General features: G+C 38.5%; 1 protein-coding gene and 1 long non-coding RNA gene across 7 annotated transcripts; one reads left to right on the top strand and one right to left on the bottom strand.

The window, feature by feature from the left end:
• Positions 1-2503: 2503 nt before the first annotated feature.
• Positions 2504-5187, bottom strand: LOC121775074. Its single transcript, XR_006045094.1, has 3 exons — positions 4961-5187; positions 4513-4595; positions 2504-3511 (listed from the first exon to the last, which is right to left on the bottom strand). It is a non-coding gene; the product is annotated as an uncharacterized LOC121775074 (long non-coding RNA).
• A 4224-nt stretch (positions 5188-9411) lies between these two features.
• On the top strand, positions 9412-22438 carry LOC121773876 (soluble starch synthase 3, chloroplastic/amyloplastic-like). 6 transcript variants are annotated; one of them, XM_042170795.1, is made up of 19 exons: positions 9412-9832; positions 9960-10113; positions 10589-10807; positions 11237-11300; positions 11379-11803; positions 11909-12794; positions 13781-13995; positions 14168-14438; positions 14786-14961; positions 15618-15725; positions 16117-16226; positions 17073-17178; positions 17712-17882; positions 18025-18153; positions 19204-19386; positions 19651-19782; positions 19854-19965; positions 20526-20649; positions 22137-22438. In XM_042170795.1, exons 3-19 carry the CDS (start codon positions 10694-10696, stop codon positions 22264-22266), a joined length of 3456 nt encoding a protein of 1151 aa, XP_042026729.1. In that variant the 5' UTR covers positions 9412-9832; positions 9960-10113; positions 10589-10693; the 3' UTR covers positions 22267-22438. The 6 variants fall into 6 exon arrangements, with proteins under 6 accessions (XP_042026729.1, XP_042026727.1, XP_042026730.1 ...); XM_042170793.1 differs by having other exon boundaries at positions 9412-10113; XM_042170796.1 differs by having other exon boundaries at positions 9412-10113; positions 11237-11294.
• Positions 22439-24397: the final 1959 nt, after the last annotated feature.

Here is a 24397-nt window from a genome sequence, read left to right on the forward strand (position 1 = left end):
GTTCAACCGCCCTGTTAGATGATGTGGTAAATGCGAGTTAGGTCATCATGATTCTCGGAATTGCGGTCGTGTGAAGGAGAAGGCGTTGGAGAATGAAAAAGATAAGTCAAAGGGCAAGGACAAGGAGAAATGTTGATATCTTACTGGGCTTTTGTCATCAATTGACTTTTGCACACGTTTTATCTGATTCGATTTGTCTTCGAGTCATAAAACTTTTTTTAACCAGACGTACATTATGCGACTTTAAATCTACATTGCTAATGTTAAGGAGTTATTTTCCAGAAGTTATTCATTGTGTAATTCAAGTACATTAGTTAGTTTACAGACGTACATTATCGATTATTTTTTTACTTTCACACCCAATTTTAAAAATATTATACATAATCATTTTAATAATGTACCTTTCTTAAAACGTGTGAATGTGTGTACACTAAACCCCTACCCCATTCACTACTGAACCCTATGGAAATGGTGTTACCTTCAGGCCTTGACAGAACTAAAACAATGCTACATTATGCCTATGAAACGCTACATTATGTTTTCATATACATTGTTTCTTGTATTGCGTACATTATGCTACTACTTCAACACGAGGTTACTATACATAGGCAATGCTTATGCAGAAGTTATTAGTGTATAATTCAAGTACATTACAAATTCGATTATGCTTGCTTTTGACAACCACAATGACGTACATACTTTTTTCATAGTTGCTTTTCGAGTTTAATATTACATTTTTTATGATAACTGTACATTACTAAGTACATTAATGTACATTAGTTTAGTTCCAGATGAACGTACATCAAGACCAAATTACTAAACAGCAGCAAGATTGTTGGGGTACAAACCCATCCCACATCGGATGAGTGAGGGAAGTTGGAAGGTATATATAATTCTTGTCCAACCCACAATTAGTTTGAGGCCTTTTGGGAGTGACCCAAAAACAAATCCGTGCGGGTTTGACCCAAAGCGGACAATATCAAACTAATGTTGCAGTCGATGATCCTAACAAGTGGTATCAGAGCCAAGGTGGCTTTGGGTCGTGCCTGGATGAGCCCCGGTTAGGGTCGGGCCCTGAAAGACTCGGGTTAGAGTCTGGGCCCATGATGACCCAGGGGCCAGGACTGGAACGACCCATGTTTGTGTCGACTGCGTTCCCGATGTGGTCTCGGTTTGAGGGGAGGTTTGTTGGGGTACAAACACATCCCACATCGGATGAGTGAGGGAAGGTGGAAGGTGTATATAATTTTTGTCCAACCCTCAATTAGTTTGAGGCCTTTTGGGAGTGACCCAAAAACAAATCCGTGCGGGCTTGACCCAAAGCGGACAATATCAAACTAATGTTGCAGTCGATGATCCTAACAAGAACAAAGATATGACCAAAGCATCATAATTTCAATTAAAACAAAAGTAAAATCCAACGTACTAACATCCACATTGTGTCGCAAAACATTATCCAAGTCCTTCCCACAAACAAAAAAAATTATCAACATAGACTAATGTAATCCATGAAACAGACTAATGTAATCCCAAAAAACAAAATATTATCCAACGTACTAGTGAAAACTCAATCCTGCATCGGCTTGGGTTGAACACCGACAGTATCCAGTGGGCCAACATATCGGGAAGGTAGGGTATGTTGTAGCGGAGTATTGGTCCAAAGCCCAATTCGTTTACTGCCTCTCTTTGTCGTGGATTAAATCTCTTTATATACTTCACAGACTCATTCGAAGATCTCCTGAAATACAGATTATTATCCTTCTTGTTTCTAGTTTTAGGCGCCGCAACCTCGGCCTCAACCTCAGGCTCGTTGATGTGTAATTTTAGGTCTATCAAAACAATATAATTTTGCACTCAAGTTCAATTAATTAACCCAAATATTACCACTTCACTACAAGATTACAGCTTCGTGTGTAGTAATTTAAGGTGTAGATCCACAGGGAAGGTAAGTTTGTTTAACTTCACATAAAATAATAAACATTAAAGATGTAGGTTTTTGATTGGAGAAAGATATTTAAAACAAAAGAAACAAAGTTAAAATTTCTAATTAACACAAGAGAGACGAAAGTTACTCCAAACAATTGTAGACAACACGAGGATTTATCTTATATTACTCCAAACAATTGTAGACAACAAGAGGATTTATCTTATATATTCGATTTTATCTCATAACATTTGGGACAATTAAAAGCAAACTAAGGTGTAGGCACTAAACACGCTAAACAAAAATGGTCAAAGAATAGCTAAACACATATTCTTAAAACCAAGTTCCACAATTCTATAAATCCTACGGAAGCGCGAGATTCAAAGAACGGTTTCAAATATGCTCAACATCCATTATCAATTTGTCATCTAAACGAATCCAATTGATAATCCAATACTACTTTGGTCCATCTTATTTCAAGCTAAAGAGGCATCAAAATAAGAAAGTAAAACTATGACAAAAGATGCACCTAGAGAGATAATTTCATTAAACGTACAAGTAGCAAAGACGAACACGAGATAGAAACGAACATAAGATAAATTCATGAAATTAATTTGTCTAACAACATGTTTGGAGTAATACAATATTCTTAGCCTAACATGATCAAACTAAGAACAAAGATAATGGAGATGAAAATCCTTGAAACCATAATCCTTGAAACCATGAAGCTTGAAGATGATGATTTGACTTTGGAGAATTCTTTTTTTCCAACTTCTTCACCAACAAAACACGTAGCACTTCACACTCAAAATTCTCACCAATTTGTTTTCTCCCAAAATCGTACACCACCAATCTATCCAAACTTAATCTCCCAATTTGCTGTATGGAATTCTCTCCAGATTCGTTCCTACTCATTTTCTCCAAAATGAATCCTCTGCCTCCAAATGTATCTCTCTCCTCGTCTCCCCCAAAAACCATCCAAACCGTCTTTTTTTTAAATATGAAACTGCCGATTAACATCTACCCGGGCCGGTAGAATTTGAAACTAATAAATCACCCGGCCGGGTGATAGAAAATCAACTCATTCTGGAATCCTTACGACTTTCGAAGCTTACCCGACCTGGTGTATTTGATGGTGCAAAACTCACCCGGGCGGGTGGTAACTTTGTTGTGTGAAATGGCAGAAATGGTTCTGTTCGGAGCATTCGGCGTGCACTTCCGGGGGGTCTCCGGCAGAGTTCTATCCTCCACGTTGCTGCTGTGCTGAATTTTGGAGATGCTTGCGAACTCCGGCAGGTTGCCGGCCAAGCTTGGCCTCCGATCCGACGGCTCGCCGGCGAAGTTTGGGACTGGTTTTGATTTTGCAAACTGCGGGGCGTCGTGATGTTCTGAGCTGATTACAGAGCAGCAACTGTGCTGATATTTGCACAGGCAGTTCGATCGCCTCACGCAGTATCCAGCTGCTGATGTCCTTCTCCTTTCCCTCCTCAAGTTTCCGATGCAACTCCTCTATCTCTTTGACATCTCAGTTCTTCCATCCCCTTCTCCATCATGTTCATTTGAGCATTGTTTGTCACTTCCTTTGCCCTGATAAACAAATGTGTTACGAGATTGTTCCACCTGACTTATTGTTGGACTCAAAGTAAATACAATGAAGAAATTCACTTTTACTCTCAAAGTGTTTGATGAAAAGCTTCAAAGAGAATTCCTTATTATTAAACTATATAGAAAACCACTCAAAGTTAGAGGATATAAATATTGAATATTTGATTTGCATCACTCATCCTCACCCGCAAGATTTCTTTGGCGCTTCGACCCTATTCGAACACATTTTCATCAAAAATCAAGATAACTAATGTAAAAAAACATATTTCATAATGTACATCAGCTATTAAATAATGTATTAGCCAACGATGCAAAGTTCAACCTGAGCCTCAATCTCAGCCTCTGAAGTTGCATCCGGAGCATGTACTACTGAAATGAAATGATGTGCCAAAGAAGAAAGTTTTTAAGTAATGTACAAGCATTCATTTATAATGTATAGTGTACCCTATATAATGTACACAATGTGATTAATAATGTCAAAATAATGTACAACCACATAAAGGTTTGACCATGTACTTCAGAGATTAAATAGTGTATTACTAACTTTAAAAGCTGTACAACAGCATAATGTTTTCCCTTAATGTACACGGTTTGATGCAATGTGTAATGTACATATTGTAATGTGTAATGTACAATGTAATTAATGTGATGTGTAATGTACATAACATGATGCTACCCAGAAGGGTGTTCTAACATTATATACACCTATTCAGTTTGTAATGTATAAAGTACATACTGTAATGTATAATGTACAGATTGTAATATAAAAAATACAGTATGTAATGTATAATGTACGTACTGTAATATATAATGTACAAGTTGTAATGTAAAAAATTGTTCTGTATAATGTCCATAATGTGATGCTACACATAAGGCTGTTCTAAAATCATGTACACCTAGTTATTATGAAATGTAAAATTTACTCTACACTGATGTAAAACAGGTGATGAATAATGTAATGTAACCAAAAGAACAAATATTACTTGTCGTTTTAGTACACTGACTCTTCGACCTGCCTCGTTTGTTCAATATTTTCTCCTTGAAATTCTAATTCTCCGATTAGTCACTGTATCATTGTAGTTTATAGAAAAAAGAGGGGGGGGGGGGGAAGAGCATTAGAAGCTTCCCAAAAAGTGTACAGTAACAACAATCTACAACAACAGAAAACAAAAAACCTTCATCCTATAATCGAACTCGTAACGAGAAAAGAACAAAAACGCCAACAAATGTACGAAATTTAAAAGGGAATTTTACAGCAAAATTGATTAAAAGCAACATCTTTTCGGAATCCCACTGCGATTCACCCAAAAACCCTAGAAAAAATAAGATTAAACTAGGTGGTATGAAATAATGTACGAAAATAGTTGAATATCGGTTGCCAGGTCAAGAATCAAATTGAAAATGTCGAAAGGGTTTCGTTTTGGTCCATACCTCGTCGTCAACTGAGAGGAACTTGGTAGTGGTAGCAAAGCGACTTCTTCTTCGTCGGCTTCACCGTCAGAAAGGCGTGGATGGGAGACGCGCGGTGGAGGTTAGGGTTTTGGGAGGAAAATCGACTGATGAGGGAGAAAGAAAACTAGAATTGGTGGTGAGAGAGAGGTTGGAAGAGGAAATGAATCGTCTTTGAAATTAAACGCCGATATTTTAGCATTAGTAGTTTTCACAAATGGCACGCCTTCTGAGATTGCCCTTAATGTACGAAAAAACTAATATAATGTACCGATTTTCATTAAATCAGGACCGTCAGATTCCTACATCCAAAGGATTAAATTAGTGCTATGTTTAAGACTTATAGGGCATTAGGACCTTAATGCACCCCTAAGAAGATATAATTGAATGTAATAAATGATGATTTATTTTCAACATGAATAGAAAGTTGACTTCTTTTTATGACCGATCTAAAAGAAAAGTACGGCAAAATCACAATTATAAATATAGTTCACTAATATACAATACTCCTATGATTAATCATAGGAGTATTATTGTTCAGTAATACTTCCTCTGTCACAATAAATATGAAATATTTGGTTTCCGGCACAAGATTTTTTGCAATATTGTTTTGCAAGTTAATGAAAAGGACATAAAGTAAGAGATAACATAAAGTAAGAGAAAAGGAAAAAGTAGAGATAGTGTTGTTTACATTTTAGAAACATTTCATTTTTAATGGGACAATCAGAAAGAAAAATATTTCATTTTTAATAGGATAGAGAGAGTATATAATATTCCCATGATTAATCATAGTATGTTATGTTCTAAATTTTTAGTTTATTGCAAAATTGATTTCAAGTTTTTATCATTTTTCATAACACCATTTACTAAATTGGTGACCAACATATTGATTTGTCTAATTGTGTAGCCATTAGTATAAGGGTTGCTTGGTATCACAAAAATGTATAGAATTGGAATTGAATTATAATTCCAAAATTTTCAACTCCATAATTTGAATTCCATATCAAAAGTAGAAAATTGGAATTACAAATAGTCATAAATTTAGATAATTTCACTATCCACTACACATATTTCACATACACTACACACACTTCACACATTAGTCACATTTCACACACACACGCACTTCACATGTTTCACACACTACACCACTACATGCACTCCACACACTACACAAGCGTCACACACTACACACACCTAACACACTACACACACCTACACACACCTGACACACTACACAAATTTCACACATTTCCCGCACTACACACGTTTCACACACTACACAAGTTTCACACATTTCCCGTACTACACACATTTCACACACTACACAAATTTCACACACTACACACACTATACAAATTTCACACGCTACACACATTTCACACACTACACAAATTTCACACGTTCTCCGCACTACACACATTTCACACAATTCACACACTACACAAATTTCGCACATTTCACACTATACACACACTACACAATACACACGCTACACACACTATACACAAAATACACATACTACACACATTACACACAAAATACACACACGGCACAAATTTTACACAAAATACACATACTACACACATTACACACAAAATACACACACGACACAAATTTTACACATTCATCCAAAATTTATACATATGATTTAATTGATTTTCCTGTTATAATTAGCTGAGTTAAAAAAATACATACTCAAGTATCACTCCTCATTTCAATATTAATAAAATTAAATTAATTAAAATACAAATGTAATATACTAAATATTAAATATTTGAGTTTATATTGATAATAAGAAAGAAATATGAATTGGTAAACTAAAGAATGTACAAAGAAAAAGAAAAAATACTCCATGTTTTTGTTGATGGTTGAACCATAAACCTCTAGTTGAAAGACTAAAAGTTAAACCATTGGACAACAAGATTATAATGATATATATATATATTAAAAACAAATATATTTCTACACACGGAGGAGGCAGATATGTTTTTTTCCGGCTAGACTCCATGGGATTTTTAGCCTCCGACGGTCGGAGACGGTGGCCAACCCCTCCCGCCCTCTAAATCCACCAATGAGTCAGTTCCATGTAGAAAAAAGTCAATAATACTAACGACTTGATTGATGTGGATAATCTATCTTGAACGATTGCAAGGCCGATTCTGTTGTCGCTTACTGTATCGTATGCTTAATGACATGAGGTGCAGTATAACACTAGATTGTATCACAATGAGTCTAAGAGCATGCACAACGGTGGACGCCAGCCCCGCGTCCGTCCGTGCCAACGGCAAGGACGAGGCTCGCCGCCGCTGCGCTCGCGCCGTGCCAGCTAGCAGGCGACGTGGCGGCACGCGATTGAGCAACGACATAGCCATTGCATTTGAATATTTTTTATTTAAAATTCGTTATTTAATTTTAAATAATGATAAAAAAATATATATTTTTCAAATCCCAAAAATATGGTAGTTTTTTTGCCTGTTTTTCTGAATTTTTTTTCTTCCCAAAATCATCTATAAATACACACATTCATCATCAATTTATCACATCAAATCATCTCTCATTCATAATTCTCATACAAACTATCAACACATTCATCCCTCACTCAAAACCTCAAATGGATTTCACCCATCTTATGGCGGAAGCGGAGCGCGAAGAACAAGAATACTACGAACAACATCGTGCCGCTTACGAAGCATATGTCGCGGCGAATACCCCGCTCCTCCTCCTCAACGAACTAGATCAACTCGCCGCTACATCCATCGTGACCGGAAGGGAGCCCACGAAAGGCTCGTTGCCGACTACTTTGCCGACCAGCCGCGGTTTCTGGCAGATTACTTCAGGCGCCGTTTTCGCATGTCAAAGCGCTTGTTTATGAGAATTGTCAACACATTGTCCGCACGTGTGAATTCTTCCAAACAGGTCCAGATGCAGCCGACCGGCAAAGTATCACGCCGTTGCAGAAGTGTACGTGTGCCATCCGACAACTCGCTACTGGGCAAACGACCGACATCTTCGACGAGTATTTGCATATCGGTGAGTCCACTGAAATCCTTTGTCTAAAGAATTTTTGCGAGGGCGTTCGTTCAGCTTTCGGGGATGAATTCCTTCGGGTACCCACAACATGATTATAGCCGACGAAGGGCCAAGGGTGGCTAGCTTCTACGACGAGGATGAAGCCGGAAGCTCAACAGCGAGGTCTCCCCCACGCCGAGGTGAGCATACGACGGTTGGCCAGAAGATCGAGACAAGGCACACAATGCGCGATACCCGAACCCACATTCAGCTACAAGAAGACCTAATCAAACACACGTGGGCGAAATTCGGCAACGAGTAGTGGTTTTTTTAATTTTTAGTATTTTAATTATGTAATTTTTAATTTTTAGGATTTTAATTATGCCGTTTTTATTTTATTTGTCATTTGTAATATTATTTAGGTTTTTTAATGAATTTTAGTATTATGGAAATATTTTTGTTTAATTGAATTTTAAATTAATTGTGCTCGTCCTTACGGAAGAGCACAGCTGTGGGTGTTGTGCTCTTGCCAGAGAGCAGGCAGAAAAAGTGGGCCCGGGCCCACAACCGTGCCGCTGGCAAGAGCACGGTTGTGGATGCTCTAATACTTCTATACTGGTTAAACCAATATATTGGTGATTACTTACTAAAATCTATACAAGTAACAATGAAATTATAGAACTGGCTATAAATTGCTTTAACTTAGAAGGTGTTGGTTTTTGTAGTTTTTTTTTCCACGATAACCAAAATAATTGAAATTGTTACTTATCTTGTATCCGGGCGCGGCTAAAAGCCCTGTTTGCGGGTCTTCCACTTTCTATATCCAAAGTTCAGCTGAAAAGGATGAATATCTTCCCTTTCCATTTATGAGACTAAGAAAATAAAGGAGATTGCTACCGCATATTAAGGTTTATTTCATCACATGATCGATGGTAGGACATATTCAAATTGAAAAAAAATGTATATAATTTTATAGTCAACATTGAGTAAATCAATATGCTAAATTATGTTTCGATTTTTGCCCACCAACCTATTTTTTGGTTCGCTTTAAACTGAAAATACGACATAGCTTCATTACTTTTATTGTTGTGGGAATGGGAGTCTTAGTATTTGTACATTCATTTAATTTTTTACAAAATAAATGAATATAATTAAATGATAGAACTTGTGATAAATATATTTATGTATCGCTTACTGTACTTCAGAACTCGACTTACTCCATGTGACAAATTCATAATAATAGGCTAACATATAAGGGCCCGTTTGGTTGGCATGTTAGGCATAGATAAGTGGCTTTAACCACCCTTTTCTCATTGTTTGGTTGCCATGTTTGTGCTATCACAAGGCCCAAGAAAGTGACGAAAGCCCGTCCAGGCCCGAAAAACTATCCATTAAAGTGTGATATTCCTACCTCAAGAATTTGGTGCGATTGTGCACTGTTACGTCTTGATACCCACATATGCCCTCCTCTCTCCTCTTCCTCTCACCTCTGTCCTCTCTCCTCTCACCTATCATTTTTCTCTACATTCGTCCAGCTCTACCGTTGCAACCCCCTTCCTCAAACCTTCACCTCCCCCCGGCGGTAAGCGTGCACATGACTCCATGGTTGTCCGGACGGTCGTTAGCGTGCCGCTGGCATCCACCGTTGCACCATTGGTGTTGCCAATCTATGGCCATCGGGCTGGATGTGGTGAGGCAATGAAGAGACCGAATGAATTCCTTCATCGATTCTTTGGATTGTGTTGATATTTTTGAGGTTGTAATGATTTCAATAGAAGATTTGAGCCTACCTTGCTTCGTGTGCCATCCCCTCACCTGCCATGGTTGTGGTTTCTATCCGCGGTGGTGACTCCACGACTGCCAAACTCCATCACAATTGCATCATTCTACTGTTCGATTTTCATTTTTTTTTCTATTTTGGCTTGCTAGATGTTGGACTTATGCTCTTCTGTTCTGCTTGATTTTGCAGGCTTGGTTCAATTTGATACCAATGAAATTTGGGAAATGTGAATTTTGTGGCCAAACTTTCTTTCAAAATTTGTCGTCAGGTTCTTGGGAAATTAATATTAGAATTAGATCTAATTCCTCATTACAAATCTTCTTCGGCGACAATATTTGATTAGGTATCTAATACAGTAGTAGTTTTTTTAATTATAGTGATAATTGACCTAATTTAATTAATAAAATATTATTAATTAAGCTAATTTAGTCACAAAGTATATTTATAATATTCCAACACAAAATGAACATAATATTTGTAATAAGGATATTTTGGTCATTTTACTTTCTAACCATTTATAGTTTTGAAGACTAACATATCAACCAAACAACATCATAAAAACACTATCTTTATCACTATCTTACTTTCGGCCCGAAAATACTATCTAGTGATAACTATCTTAGTATTTCTAACGTGACAACCAAACGAGCCCTAAATATTCACAGCCACACCTCTCTTAATAATTCTCCAATTTTTTAATTCCACGTGGCAAAATGTGACACCGCGAGCCAATTTCCTGCCAAAAATCACACACATGTTATCACTAAACACTGCCAATTTCCTGCCAAAAATCTTCATTTTTTAATTATTTCACACAGAAACCTAAAACGAAGCAGAAGGAGAGAGATCCAAGGCCAATGGTGTATATGTTTAATCAGTAAGCTCGACTATTGTGTAGCAGAGCACATTGATTCACTTCGAATATGGAGGTTCCATTGCCACTGCAGAGGTCTCTCAGCTGCGGAATTGCGTCATCACAGAGTGCACATTTCAGGATCAAGCCCTTCCTCGGAATTTTGCCTAATGGAACCACACAAGTAATTGTTTCCTTGCTATTGCGTTGAACTTAATTCCTCACTGACTGTATGCTCGTTACCGATTGCAACGCTCGATTAATCAATTCTTCAGGAACCTGCGCGAGTGCTGTTTGTAAATTGGTCACTGTTGATTTTTCTGTGTGTATATATGCATTTTACTTTTCCTGTGCTGTTTCCTGTTTTTTTTTTTTAAAAATTTTTGTTGTGTTTTTGTTTCTAGTAGTGGTGATATGCATTACATTTGTCACCTTATCCTCTGGCATGGACATGCTCCGAAGCATCTCGTGATTTGGTTCGAATGTGGTGTTTTGACCATTTTCATATTATACGTATATGGGTAACTATATGTTGGATATTTGGATGTAATTGTAAGTAACGTTGCTTGGATATGAAAGCTTTACGTATATGTTAAAGCTTTTCATTACGCAGTCTTTTGGGCGGAGAACTGGTCATATGGCAGCCAAGGTCACATATCGGATTAATGCGAGTGCGGGTTGGTTGTTTAAATAATATGCAACACATTATATTTCTATGTAATGTAACCAGATTTACAATATCTGTACTCATGCAGACTTTTCAAGAAGGCGGCCAAGGAAAAGTTCCACGCCAAGCTCTAAGGATTCTACACCAAGGGGTTTTGGGCCCAGAACACAGGTCCCTACGAGTACACAGAAAAAGGATCGAAAGAACAGTGAAGAAAAGGAAGGTCCGGGTACTTCTTCACAAAAGGAGATTGGGAGCTTGAGTGCTGACACTCCAGATGTGAAAATTAGGTCTGTCGAGGAAGAGACAACCAACATTAGTCTAGTACCAGAAGTAGACGAGGACGGTGATGGTGAAAGTAATGATGAACATGATGTTGTTGGTCTAGAGGTTCCATCAGTGCTTGAAGCATCTTCTGTCAGCAAAGTAAGTCAATTCAAAGAGAGTGTCCAAAGTCCTGATGTTAATAAGCATGTTGTTGAATCCAAAGATGAAGGAATATCCAACAGTGAGGTCAGTAGCATTGCAGGTAGATTACAGAATGTTAGTATGCCGCTAGGTATTATAAAGGATAAAGAACCCTGATTGACTAACAACATCAAGATTAGTGATTTGCAGGAAAAATTGGCAGCAACTGGAGGTGTTGATGACAGGTATACTTCTCTCAGTGAGCTTAAGAGAAAGGAAGATGAATTTCTAAAGCTAAAGTTGGAAAGTGAGGAGAGTCTACGTAAAGAGACAATAAACAAGCTTGCTGATGCTAATTTCAGAAAAGGAAACAAATTGTTTTATTACCCAGAACTGGTAAAACCTGATCAACATATAGACATATTTTTCAATAGGAGTTTCTCCACTTTGAAAAATGAACCAGATGTTATGATCATGGGGGCCTTTAATGACTGGAAATGGAAATCATTTGGGATGAATTTGAGCAAAAGCCATCTCAAAGGTGATTGGTGGTCTTGCCAGTTGTATGTTCCCAAGGAAGCATACAAAATTGATTTTGTGTTCTATAATGGGCAAGATGTCTATGAAAACAATGACGAACAAGATTTCTGCATAGCTGTGGAGGGTGGTATGGATGTGTTCGACTTTGAAAATTTTTTGCTCGAAGAGAAAATGCACGAACAGGAGGATTTATTGAGACAAAAAGCTGAAAGGGAAAGACAAGAAGAAGAACAAAGATATATAGAAGCAGAAAAAGCAGCAATTGAAGCTGATCGAGCACAAGCCAAAGAGGAAGTTGCTAAGACAAGAGGGATGATGCAAGTGGTGATGAAGAAGGCTCTCATATCAGTTGATGATGTCTGGTACATAGAGCCTAAGCCTTGGGATGTGGAAGGCAGTGGTATGGTCAGGTTATATTACAACAGGAGCTCAGGTCCACTTTCTCATGGTAAAGACCTATGGATTCATGGAGGGTATAATAATTGGAAAGATGGGCTGTCCATTGTTTCAAAGCTCATCAAATCCGGGAAAGATGGGGACTGGTGGTTTGCTGATGGTATGCTGTTAATTACTTCTAAATATTTGTCTTGTAATGTGCTTGGATTGTATATATAGTGAATCAGCATAATATGTTGTGATCTCAAAAGTTCTTTTGCATAGGATCAAGATTGAAAAATATGTTCATTATTATCCATGGCTGGGGGTTGGTTGAATTAGGGGATGATGTCCTGGTTCTAGTGACTACCCTACGTAGATTTTGGCATTTCAGTTCACTTTGGTTCCTGGTATCATCAAAATGGAACCCTTGTTTTCAAGTAAATATGGTTATTGGCTCGGTTTGGCAAGTCCCAATGCAATGAATTGACATTGACATTACGATGTTGGATGAAGGCTAGCTATGTGGACAGCCTGGGATGAAATTCAAATAACATTCTAATGTACAACATCTAGGTTCTTGTCCTGAAAAACTGATGAATTGCATTTCTATTATACTCCTCTGCATTATCTTATAGTTTTTTCCATCTGCGAAATACCATGATCTTCTGTTTGGATAAACATTATGACTTGTGAATGAAGTGGTCTTGGGAGGAGTTCTCACGACCGTTCTGGGGGTGTGCTTGCATTATCCTTAGATATACTTCCTATTGATGTGGTGAAACTGCATCTTCAAAAATAAACCCAGCCAATTCCTATCACTTTCTGGTTTGTTTACATCTTGTAGCTAGATATATAAGTTCTGGTAACAAGGAGATCATTCATGTCATCTGGCATTAGTATTTTCTCTTCTCCTGTTGGAAAACTATTATGCAATTTCTGGTAACTTTACATTCTTATATAAACATCAAAGTTAGTAGGAAGAAGACTCATGGTAGGCATTTGTGTCAAAGTATCTATACATTTCAGCAGGCTTATTCCGATTTACTATAAATTTTGGAAACGTTTGCTTCAACACCTTCTTTAAAAAATGTTGTACTTCACAGTCTGCACTTTCTCTTTTAGTTTGCCTATAAATTTTTCCCATCAACCATATGCTGTCTGCAGTTGTTGTACCTGATAGAGCCCTTGTCTTGGACTGGGTTCTTGCTGATGGTCCACCTCAGCAAGCAGTTATTTACGACAACAATAACATGCAAGATTTTCATGCTATTGTCCCTAAATCCATTGCCGAGGAACTATATTGGGCTGAGGAAGAGCAGATACTTTTCCGAAGACTTCAGACTGAAAGGCAATCCAGAGAAAAAGCAATACGAGCTAAGGTTGTTTTGGGAAGCTTTATAAGGAATCGCCATTGTTATTATCTTGTTATGCTTTGTGTTTTCTAGTTTCCTCTGGTAGAAAATTGCTCTTTTGGTCTCCAAAGTATAGTAATTTTCTGCTTCTCACTGATCTCAAGAATTTTTTTTCTTTTATGTTATCTTCCATGTACAGGCTGAAAAAACTGCACGTCTGAAAGCAGAAACAAAGGAAAAAACTCTGAGAACATATTTGTTGTCTCAGAAGCATATAGTCTACACCGACCCCCTTGATGTCCGTGCTGGAAGCACGGTGAATTTGTTTTATAATCCCGCCAACACAGTTCTGAATGGAAAATCTGAAGTCTGGCTCAGATGTTCATTCAATCGCTGGACGCATCGCATGGGCCCGTTGCCACCTCAAAAAATTATTCCTGCTGAAAATAGTTCACATCTTAAATCATCTGGTGAGATTGAGCATTATAGTGGGGTTTTCAATTATTTGCATCTGTGTTTACCTGATGATGACATCTTTCATTAGTACTGTTGACTTTTGGAATATTGAATTCAAAACAAATACTAACCTAACACTGTTCATAAGTGTATTGGGTCTATGTAGGAACTCTTAGCCTCACTGGCACATGCATTATAAAATTAAAATTCTAGTCCTACTTTGAACTTTGAAGGGCATTGTATGGCATTATGTTCAGGGTCACAACAGTAAATCCAGGGAAATGCTGTATTGGAAGTCCTATGTCAGTTATGTTTGAAGATATCTCATTTTCTCCCTGCCCTCTCTTTCCATCTTTGACAGTCAAGGTTCCGTTGGATGCATATATGATAGACTTTGTTTTCTCCGAAAGAGAAGATGGTGGGATTTTTGACAACAAGAATGGTATGGACTATCACATACCTGTACTTGGAGGAGTTGTGAAAGAGCCCCCAATGCACATTGTACATATATCTGTTGAAATGGCACCGATTGCGAAGGTAATTGGTTTTAACAGATCAACCTCCTGTCATTGGCATTGAAAGCACGCTCTTGAACTATAGAAATGATTTTATACTGTCTGTTTGTGACATTTTCTTCTTTGCCATCTGTTGTTTACAATTGACATATTTGTCTTGTGGAACTTGTACCTGTTGATTTCGATCATATTGGTCTAGAAGTCCATTAAATTGTCATTCTTAATAACTAAGAAGAAGCTTCGGAACTCTTTGGAATAAAAGAATTATTGAATAAGTGCTTTTACTATGTACTTGTTTTGCCAGAAGATATTTTCTCAAACTCAAAATTAGTGCTTATCAAGTTGCAGATTTGATGATTTAATGTCAGAAGATATCTTTTTCCCACTTAGTATGATGTAACAATATTAGTTCTTATCCTTGTTACTGGAAAATTTGGACCATGATGTATGTTGTTTGGTAATGTTATTATTTAGAGAGACTAGCGAACTGAGGCCTGATACAGGGATCTCCCTGTTACCACCAACTGCTTTTTTGATTTGCGATTGCCATTTTTCTGGAAGTGAGGGATGTTATTTCCCTTACCCATTGAACAAAGATAACAGCTTGGGCTATGTAATTTAGTCATTGTATGCTATGGTCTTTGAGTTTTCTCGTGTTTGCTTATTCTACTCATACAGGTAGGGGGTCTTGGTGATGTTGTAACAAGTCTTTCACGAGCGGTCCAGGATATGAACCACAATGTGGAAATCATTCTCCCAAAGTATGATTGTCTGAATCTCAGCCATGTAAGTTTCAATACGTTTCTTTTTTCTTGCATTTATGTAGTACTAGTTTGGACAAAATCTCCTGGCATTTCTCATATGTATTTGAAGTATAGTTTGAGCTGCTTCACTTGAATTTGCTTTGATGTAATTTCTATGGAATTGAGTATTCTTATAAATTATGTATGCACGGACCATTGTAAGAATTATTCCCTCGTTGCATATTCCAAACTTTATTTACGTTAGTGAGAATTGTGATAATTAGAAAGGCAGAAAGCACAGAATCGAAGCTCTAAAAATTGGGTATCTATGAGCTTCATACGGTTCTGTGGTTCTGCGAAATTGGTTTTACTTATTTTATCTGTTAAACAAATTTCGAATTTTGTATTGATGAAACCTGCATGTAATTCAATAGGTGAAGGATTTGCAGTTCCATAAAAGCTATTCTTGGGGTGGCACTGAAATTAAAGTTTGGTTCGGGAAGGTAGAAGGCATTTCTGTTATTTTTTTGGAACCTCAGAATGGGTAATTTCTAGTGCTCCCTTTCTACATTTGGCATAGAACCACCAGTGGATGTTTTCGACCTGCTGAAAACTTTTATTTGGCTGTGAAATTATAGATGTCTTTTTAATTTTTGACCTTTCATCTAACTGAGATAAAGATTTTGACTAGTGAAGGTTAATGGTATTGCAGTTCTCTTTCATTATACTGTATATACTCTCATATTGAGTTCTTTTTTAACAGATAGGTTACTTATAAATCAACTAATTCGTTATGTTAACGGTCTTAAGTCTCTGTCTGAATTGCTTGCTATTACTTATATGAACAATTATTATCCGCATCCCCGGGTTATTAGGTTATAGTGCATATCTATTTGTTTCATAAGCAATGTGCATCTCTTTATAATTTTATGTGCCCTAACAGATACTATTTTCTATTTCTTGCAACTCAAAGAAGATGCTTCAGTAAACTTGAGAGTCTATACTTGAATCTTCTCCGGTGCTTCTGGAATTTAAATTAATTTGAGGTTTTTGTTTTTTATTGATCTTCTCTGCCTTCATATAGGTGCCTCAAAGGAAGAATAACATAATAGATTTAAGTATTATGTGATGTATAATGCTTGAACTTATATTTCAATCTGGTAGAAACAAGTACATCTCCTAACCTGTATGACTTATGTACGCAGTTTACATGTATCCATTTAGGAGCCTATGTGTAATTATATTTCAGTTTCTAGTGTGCCTTAAAGAACTTGGTATTATTGTGTAACTTTATTTTGGCGTATGATTGTCAATTTCTTGTTGCACCTTCTCCCCAGAAATCAATGTCTTCAGTTCTGACAAGTTAATCTAATGTGTGCTACACCTCCAGATTATTTTGGGTTGGCTGCATCTATGGACGTGGTAATGATGGGGATAGATTTGGATTCTTTTGCAATGCAGCTCTAGAGTTTCTTCTGCAAAGTGGATCCCATCCAGTAAGCTTACTGCTCAAACTATCAATTCCAGCAGTCTAATTTATCGAATACTGTCACTTTGGGAACCAAGAAATCTAATATTTATGACTATGATGAGATATACTGCAACCTATACTAATAGAGCTTATGGATTGTTTTATTGACGATAACTTCTTTTCTGAGGCTTTGATTTCTCCCTTGATGCTTTTCTTTTGTTATCTGCAATTTTTAATTTAGCCATATGTATCTAGAACCTCTTACAGTTAGCTAGCTGCATATTATATGCAATGGATGTGCAAATCGTGGCATAATTTTGTCTTGATCTTTTTCATCTCTGCTCTTTGTTTTAATTTCTTGAACTCTGTAATCAAACTCTTCTCAATTTTTGTTTAATTCATTGCACCAGTGCTTTTCTGTCTTGTTGAAAAGAACTAATGAAGTTAAATGACAATGCAGAAATTATTTTGTCGAACTTTGATTTCTGTATCTATTGTGGTTGCAGTTGATATTGTTTCTCTTGCAAACTGATAAAAAGGTTTTGCTGTTGATACCAGGATATAATTCATTGTCACGATTGGTCTAGTGCCCCAGTTGCATGGTTGTTCAAAGAACAGTACATGCATTATGGCCTCAGTAAAGCTCGCATTGTTTTTACCATACACAACCTTGAATTTGGAGCTGAATTGATTGGGAAAGCCATGGCCTTCGCAGACAAGGCTACAACTGTAAGTTTCTGAGGGTCCTTCAGTGAAGAAACACTTCCACACGAGGCTTAATAAGTTTTGTTTAAGGACTATAATCTTAGCAAGTAAAGCAGATTGTTGGGGCTTTTTTAATCTTGTATGTGCCTTTTGCATTTTCCTGCAGGTATCACCAACTTATTCCCGGGAAGTTTCTGGGAATCCTGTAATTGCTCCTTATCTCTACAAGTTTCATGGTATCCTAAATGGAATTGACCCAGACATATGGGATCCATATAATGATAAGTTCCTTCCTGTAAGTAAATTACTTCCATCCATACTTACCTTTAGAAGGATGAAAGTTGCTTGTTTACCTCTTTGCAAGTTGGGTATGTTTGGATGCCTGAATTCGAAAGACATAGCTGCCTTGCTTCAACTGTTATCATCTTTTCAAGATTAATATGAAAAATGGACTGACTGTTAACATGGACTTTTCTATTGAGAAGCAAAAGCCTGGACTACGGATAAGGGAATTGGGGTGTACTAGGGGGTGGGGGGTGATGGAGTTTCATGTAGGTGGTTTGATAAGTTCTTCTGGTTTATGACACCTGTTTTATTGTCTATAAGAATCCTCTAGTTCCAGTCGTAGATTGCTGCAATGTTTAATGCACAATCACATTATGGAATACAACTGAAGTCCAATACATATTTACTATATCATGGATACAGTGAGAAAAGGTTATAAAGTGCTATCATGTAGATGTATAAGCACTGTTATGCTTCCTTTTCTGTGTTTTATAAAGTTTATGTATATAAAGTGCTATCCTTTGATCCTTTCTGCAAGGCTATTTATCTACTTTGTCTGTTCCAAAAACCATACAAAAGAGAGCAAAGACTGCCGGGGGGGGGGGGGGGAGCCAACCATCACCATTGTGGGATAAGAGGTGCACACGCCATAGCTTAAATATAGAGATTTCAGTAGAATATCTGTGTATTGTTTATCTTCTTAGAAAGTATGTCATCTAAATGGAAGTTGAATTTGAGGCCTGAAATCTGGTTGGTGTTGTGTTTAGATAGAATTACTATTTTTAGATGGTATGCCTGAATAGCAATGGGATGTAATTGAGTTAGGTGAGTAAATATGTTAACAATCAAGAAGTATAAATTTATAAACTACTTACACTATTAGTTCTATGATGACCCTTGTTGTACAAGTGGAGTGCCTGAAGGACACATGTTTTTGCTAATGTCTGTTGGTATACAGATTGGTGTCATTAATCAAATATAGAAGTCTACATCTAAGTGCAGTTTCATATTAAGCAGATGTTTTCTTTTTCTGATGCAAATGCCATGCATGCCTTTACAGGTATCTTATACTTCAGAAAATGTTGTTGAAGGCAAACAAGCTGCCAAAGAAGCTTTGCAGGAAAGACTTGGGCTGAAAAAGGCTGATCTGCCCATGGTTGGAATCATTACTCGACTGACTCACCAGAAAGGGATCCACCTCATCAAACATGCAATCTGGCGGACCCTGGAACGCAATGGACAAGTTTGTCTTACCTCTCTCTATATTTAATCCTGCAACTGTTACTTAGAATAACTAATATACGTTCCACGTTTCCTAACGCTTTAACATTAGTTTGATGAGGGACATGACAGTCATAATCGACCAACTGCTATTTTACCTTTAATCAGTACCTGTGTAGTGCGCACCTGCATCTGTGAATGAATGGTTCATTTGAAGAATTATGATCAACTTTAAGACAATCTTTGTTTGACAATTTTCTATATCCTGATGAGCATTTTTTTATAGGTGGTCCTGCTGGGTTCAGCTCCTGATCCTAGGATTCAGAATGATTTTGTTAATTTGGCAAGTCAACTGCATTCTTCACATACTGATCGTGCACGCTTATGTCTGACATATGATGAGCCTCTCTCACACTTGGTACTTTCTCATGGAATTCAGCTCTTTCACCTATGTTCCACCTTAACTTTTGATTCTTACTTATTATGCAGATATATGCTGGTGCTGATTTTATTCTTGTCCCTTCTATTTTTGAACCTTGTGGACTAACTCAACTCACAGCCATGAGATACGGCTCAGTCCCTGTTGTTCGCAAAACTGGAGGTGATAAAGTGGAATCTGATTGTCCTTTCTTGTACCATAACATATGAAGTGGAATTTCACTTTCAATGTTTTGCTGATATACTTTTTGTGTAGTGTTTCTTTTCGTGATGTGTTAGACCCCCACATGCTGAAGTCAAATATCGAACTCCTCTCGCCTATGTTCATCCCAAGAAAAAACATCAGTTATTAAGTAATTTAGGGGTTATTTGGCAATTTTAATGTGTATGTCAGTTAAATGTCTTCCTCAACCAAAAAATTCTCAATAACCTGCTTTCACTGCCCCTTACACGCAGTTTTCATGTCCATCGCCTGCCTACTTATTATACTGTCCAATTAAAAGGTTAAAGATAAAAATATCTCACATTTAATAAGTCCATAACTTCCATTCTTTCGTGGAAAATAGAGCTGTGCATACTTGCAGCAGATTGAATTAATAAGTCCATAAGTCCATATCTCATAATTAATAAGTCCATAACATCTCAATGTATTCACAACTGGTTTAGCCTTAACCGAGTTTTTTGCTTGTTTGAGAGCCTCAACTCTGACTTTTATCCCTGCAGGACTCTATGATACTGTTTATGATGTTGATCATGATGTAGATAGGGCACAAGAACAAGGCCTTCAACCAAATGGATTTAATTTCGATGGAGCAGATGCAGGAGGTGTTGATTATGCTCTGAATAGGTATAATAGCTATAAACTTTGGAGATTTTGCTTGTGTCTTGCCTTCTATGTCCATTTGAATATCTTTCCACACCTCAAACTTTGTCCAAATCTCTCTGCTTAGCAGTTCAGATAGGATTCTATGGCCTATCATCTGCACATTCTTAGCCCACCCATTTTTCTGTCGAGCATCTCCGACCATTTACATTAAATTCAAACCCGTCACATCAAATAGGGATTTTACTCCAACCATTTACACCAAACTCAACTTAAAAAAGGATATAGATTCTATATCCACTTACTTTTTATACTCACAAGATCTGATAAAGTTAGGGCAGGTAATTCGGTCATCGGTTAGTCGGTTAACCGATGACCGAACCGAATATCACACTTCCCGGTTAACCGATAACCGACAAATTCGGTTATCGGTTCGGTTTGGTTCCAAAATTAAGGTGTCTACTCGGTATTGGTTCGGTTCCAATCGGTTCTAACCGATTGGAACCGAATTACTCCAGTAACGTTAATCAGTGTGTTGGGAGCTTGCAGCCATTCTGGACTCGTTGATGAGGGAAAATCGTTGTTTGATTTGATGAGGAGAGAGCACGGGATTCGCCCTAGCGTGGAGCATTACGCTTGCATTGTGGATCTTATTGGCAGAGCTAATAGACTAAAGGAAGCGCCTCGGATCATACCCGATATGCGAGATGAGCCAGGGGCGATGGTGTGGGGCGCTCTCCTCGGATCGTGCATGATTCATTGCAACGTGGAGCTTGCAGAGAGGGCGAGCAGGATGCTGTTTGAGCTCGAGCCCACGAATGCAGGGAACTACGTGCTTCTTGTTGAGATATACGCGGAGGCGAAGATGTGGGACGAGGTGAAGAGAGTGAAGGTGTTGGAAGGGAAGGGGCTGCAGAAGGTACCAGGATGCTGCTGGATTGAAGCGAAGAAAAGGGTGTACTCGATTAGGTCTGTGGACGAGGTGAATCCTCAAATCGAGCTGATCCATGCTTTGGTGGTGAAGCTGTCGGAGGAGATGATGGAGCAGGGGTACGTGCCGAAGAAGAAATCGGTGTTGTACGAGCTTGATACGGAGGAGAAGCAGCGGGTGCTGTTGGGGCACAGTGAGAAATAGGCTATGAACTGCATAAATTTTTTTTTTTAATTCGGTTCCGGTTTGGTTAACCGGAACCGAACTGACCCTATTCGGTTAGGAACCGAACCGAGGCCAATTCGGTTTCGGTTCCGGTGCTTCAATCTCGGTTACTTTTATGCTCGGTTAACCGTGTTGTCGGTTCGGTTCGGTTCCGAATAACCTGCCCTAGATAAAGTGATTTGGGTTTGTTTTGGTGTAAACCCTAAATGGGTATATCTTGTTCAAAAACCCAAAATGGGATAGGTTTTGCTATACTGTTGGAGCTATTTTTTCCTACTCTATTTTGGGTTTGGGTTTTAGAGGACCATTTGAGATGCTCCTAGCGAGAACGCTCACATAATATTTAATGTTGCAGAGCAATATCTGCATGGTACGACAAGAGGGAGTGGTTCTATGCATTGTGCAAGTGTGTTATGGAGCAAGATTGGTCCTGGAACCGGCCTGCTCTTGATTACTTGGAGCTCTACAACGCTGCACGCAAGTGAGAAAAGATCAAGACAACGTTCTGTACAGGTTCAGTCGCTAGTTCCATATCTGTTTATTATTCTGGAGCAAAATATGACTCAATCGTAAAAACAATACCGTTTCCAATAATTTCACACCTTGTATCCATCATGTTGACAATAATGGAATCCCCTGAAGTTTTCCAAGTGACAATATGGTTCCTCCTATTGGTACAAACTCCAGTTTTTTGGCAATACTTGCCAACCCCACTTGTCTTGCAATTTATGAGAAATGCAACAATTGTTGAGGTTGAGGGCTCAGCTGCATTAGTCAATGGGGGTCTAAACACCACATAAATTGCTTTGGTATAGGAAGTTATCAAACCTGGAAACAAACTTTGGAGTTGAAAATGATAGTTTAGTGACTTAAAAAAGCATATTTAGTGGAACCAAATGCCCACTGTCTGTCTATTCCTCACCAAATTTATCTATCTCGTTTTGGGCAATTTGGGGTGATCTGATTGCATGACTTGGACACCACTTTGTATAATATGCTCATCTATGTACCAATCACTGCCAGATTATTGAGGTACTTAAAATCTTCACATTTTAGCTGACATTATGGAAGTTGGACTTATACTGTTAAGCTGCATTTGAATTTGTTCATTTTCATTGTTGGAAATCTTAATTGAATTTAGGCCATCCACAATAGGAATAGCCCAGCAATAGTCCAGCCATAGCCTAGCCACAAACTTCTCCTGCCACATCATCAACACTAAAAATCCTCCTGTCATATCATAAATAGCCCAGCCATAGCCTAGCAACATCATAAATAGCCCAGCCACATCAATAGTCACATCACTCAAAATTATATAAAATAAATAATTAACAATCACACAAAATACGCAATTTAATTTACGATACATATACGAGAAAATTCAATAATATTATTAAAATTTAAAAAGTACATTAATTAAAAAAAAATACATAATTAAAAAAAAAAACTACTGCCGTGCAGTCCTCTGCGCCCATAACTCTTCAATTAAATCCTTTTGGAATCGAATATATGAGCCTCCGTTTGGCGCATGTCGGCATGTGCTTGGAGGCGGTCGTCTTCATCGTGAGTTACCCCACTCCGTACGTTGGGGGCGGCCACGCCGTGGCTTGGACCGGCTTCACTATCATCGTTGGCCCAATCAGTCAGTTGTCCACCTTCATCTTCGACAATCATGTTGTGCATGATAATACAGGCGTACATTATATCTGCAATGCAGTCGACATGCCACAAACGCGTTGGCCCCTTAACTGCCGCCCATCGAGACTGGAGCACACCAAATGCGCGCTCCACGTCCTTGCTCGCCGACTCCTGCCGTGCCGCAAAGTAGGCCTTCCGCTCATCTGATGCGCATCGGATCGTCTTCACAAAGACGGGCCACCTAGGGTATATCCCATCCGCCAAGTAGTAGCCCATATCATGTCGGTTGCCGTTGGCGACAAAACTGATGGCCGGACCGACACCCTGACACTGCTCGTTGAAAAGTGGCGACGAGTTGAGGACGTTGAGGTCGTTGTTCGAACCGGCTATCCCAAAATACGCATGCCAAATCCACAGCCGGTAATCAGCTACGGCCTCGAGGATCATCGTGAGATTCTTTCCCTTGTAGCCGGTAGTGTACATCCCCTTCCAGGCGGCGGGGCAGTTCTTCCACTCCCAATGCATACAATCTATGCTGCCTAACATCCCTGGGAACCCATGTTGTTCCCCGTGCATCCGCAGCAGATCCCGGCAGTCATCGAGGGTAGGGCTTCGAAGGTACTGATCACCGAATATTTCAATCACGCCCTGACATAAATACTTCATACACTCCAGGGCAGTCGTCTCACCGATGTGGAGGTACTCGTCCCACATGTCTGCAGCGCCTCCGTAGGCCAACTGTCGGATTGCCGCAGTGCACTTTTGAATAGGAGTGTGGCCGGGTCTGCCAGACGCATCGTGCCTAAAGCGGAAATACAGATATCGTTGCTTCAATCCGTTAACAATACGCATAAACAGGGACCTGCGCATCCTAAAATGGCGCCTGAAAAGGTTGGCGTTGAACCGCGGCTCCTATGCGAAGTAGTCTTCGTATAGGCGCTGATGTGCAGCTACGTGATCACGATCAATCACCGCTCG

Source organism: Salvia splendens, chromosome 17 (assembly GCF_004379255.2).
Source record: "Salvia splendens isolate huo1 chromosome 17, SspV2, whole genome shotgun sequence".
NCBI classification, from domain to species: domain Eukaryota; kingdom Viridiplantae; phylum Streptophyta; class Magnoliopsida; order Lamiales; family Lamiaceae; genus Salvia; species Salvia splendens.

Coding starts and splice junctions, on each gene's coding strand:
- LOC121773876 (XM_042170793.1), top strand. CDS start 10,694: ATGGAGGTTCCATTGCCACTGCAGAGGTCTCTCAGCTGCGGAATTGCG. Junction 15,726..16,116: donor ATTGTCTGAATCTCAGCCAT/GTAAGTTTCAAT, acceptor GTAATTCAATAG/GTGAAGGATTTGCAGTTCCA. Junction 19,387..19,650: donor CCCTGGAACGCAATGGACAA/GTTTGTCTTACC, acceptor ATTTTTTTATAG/GTGGTCCTGCTGGGTTCAGC.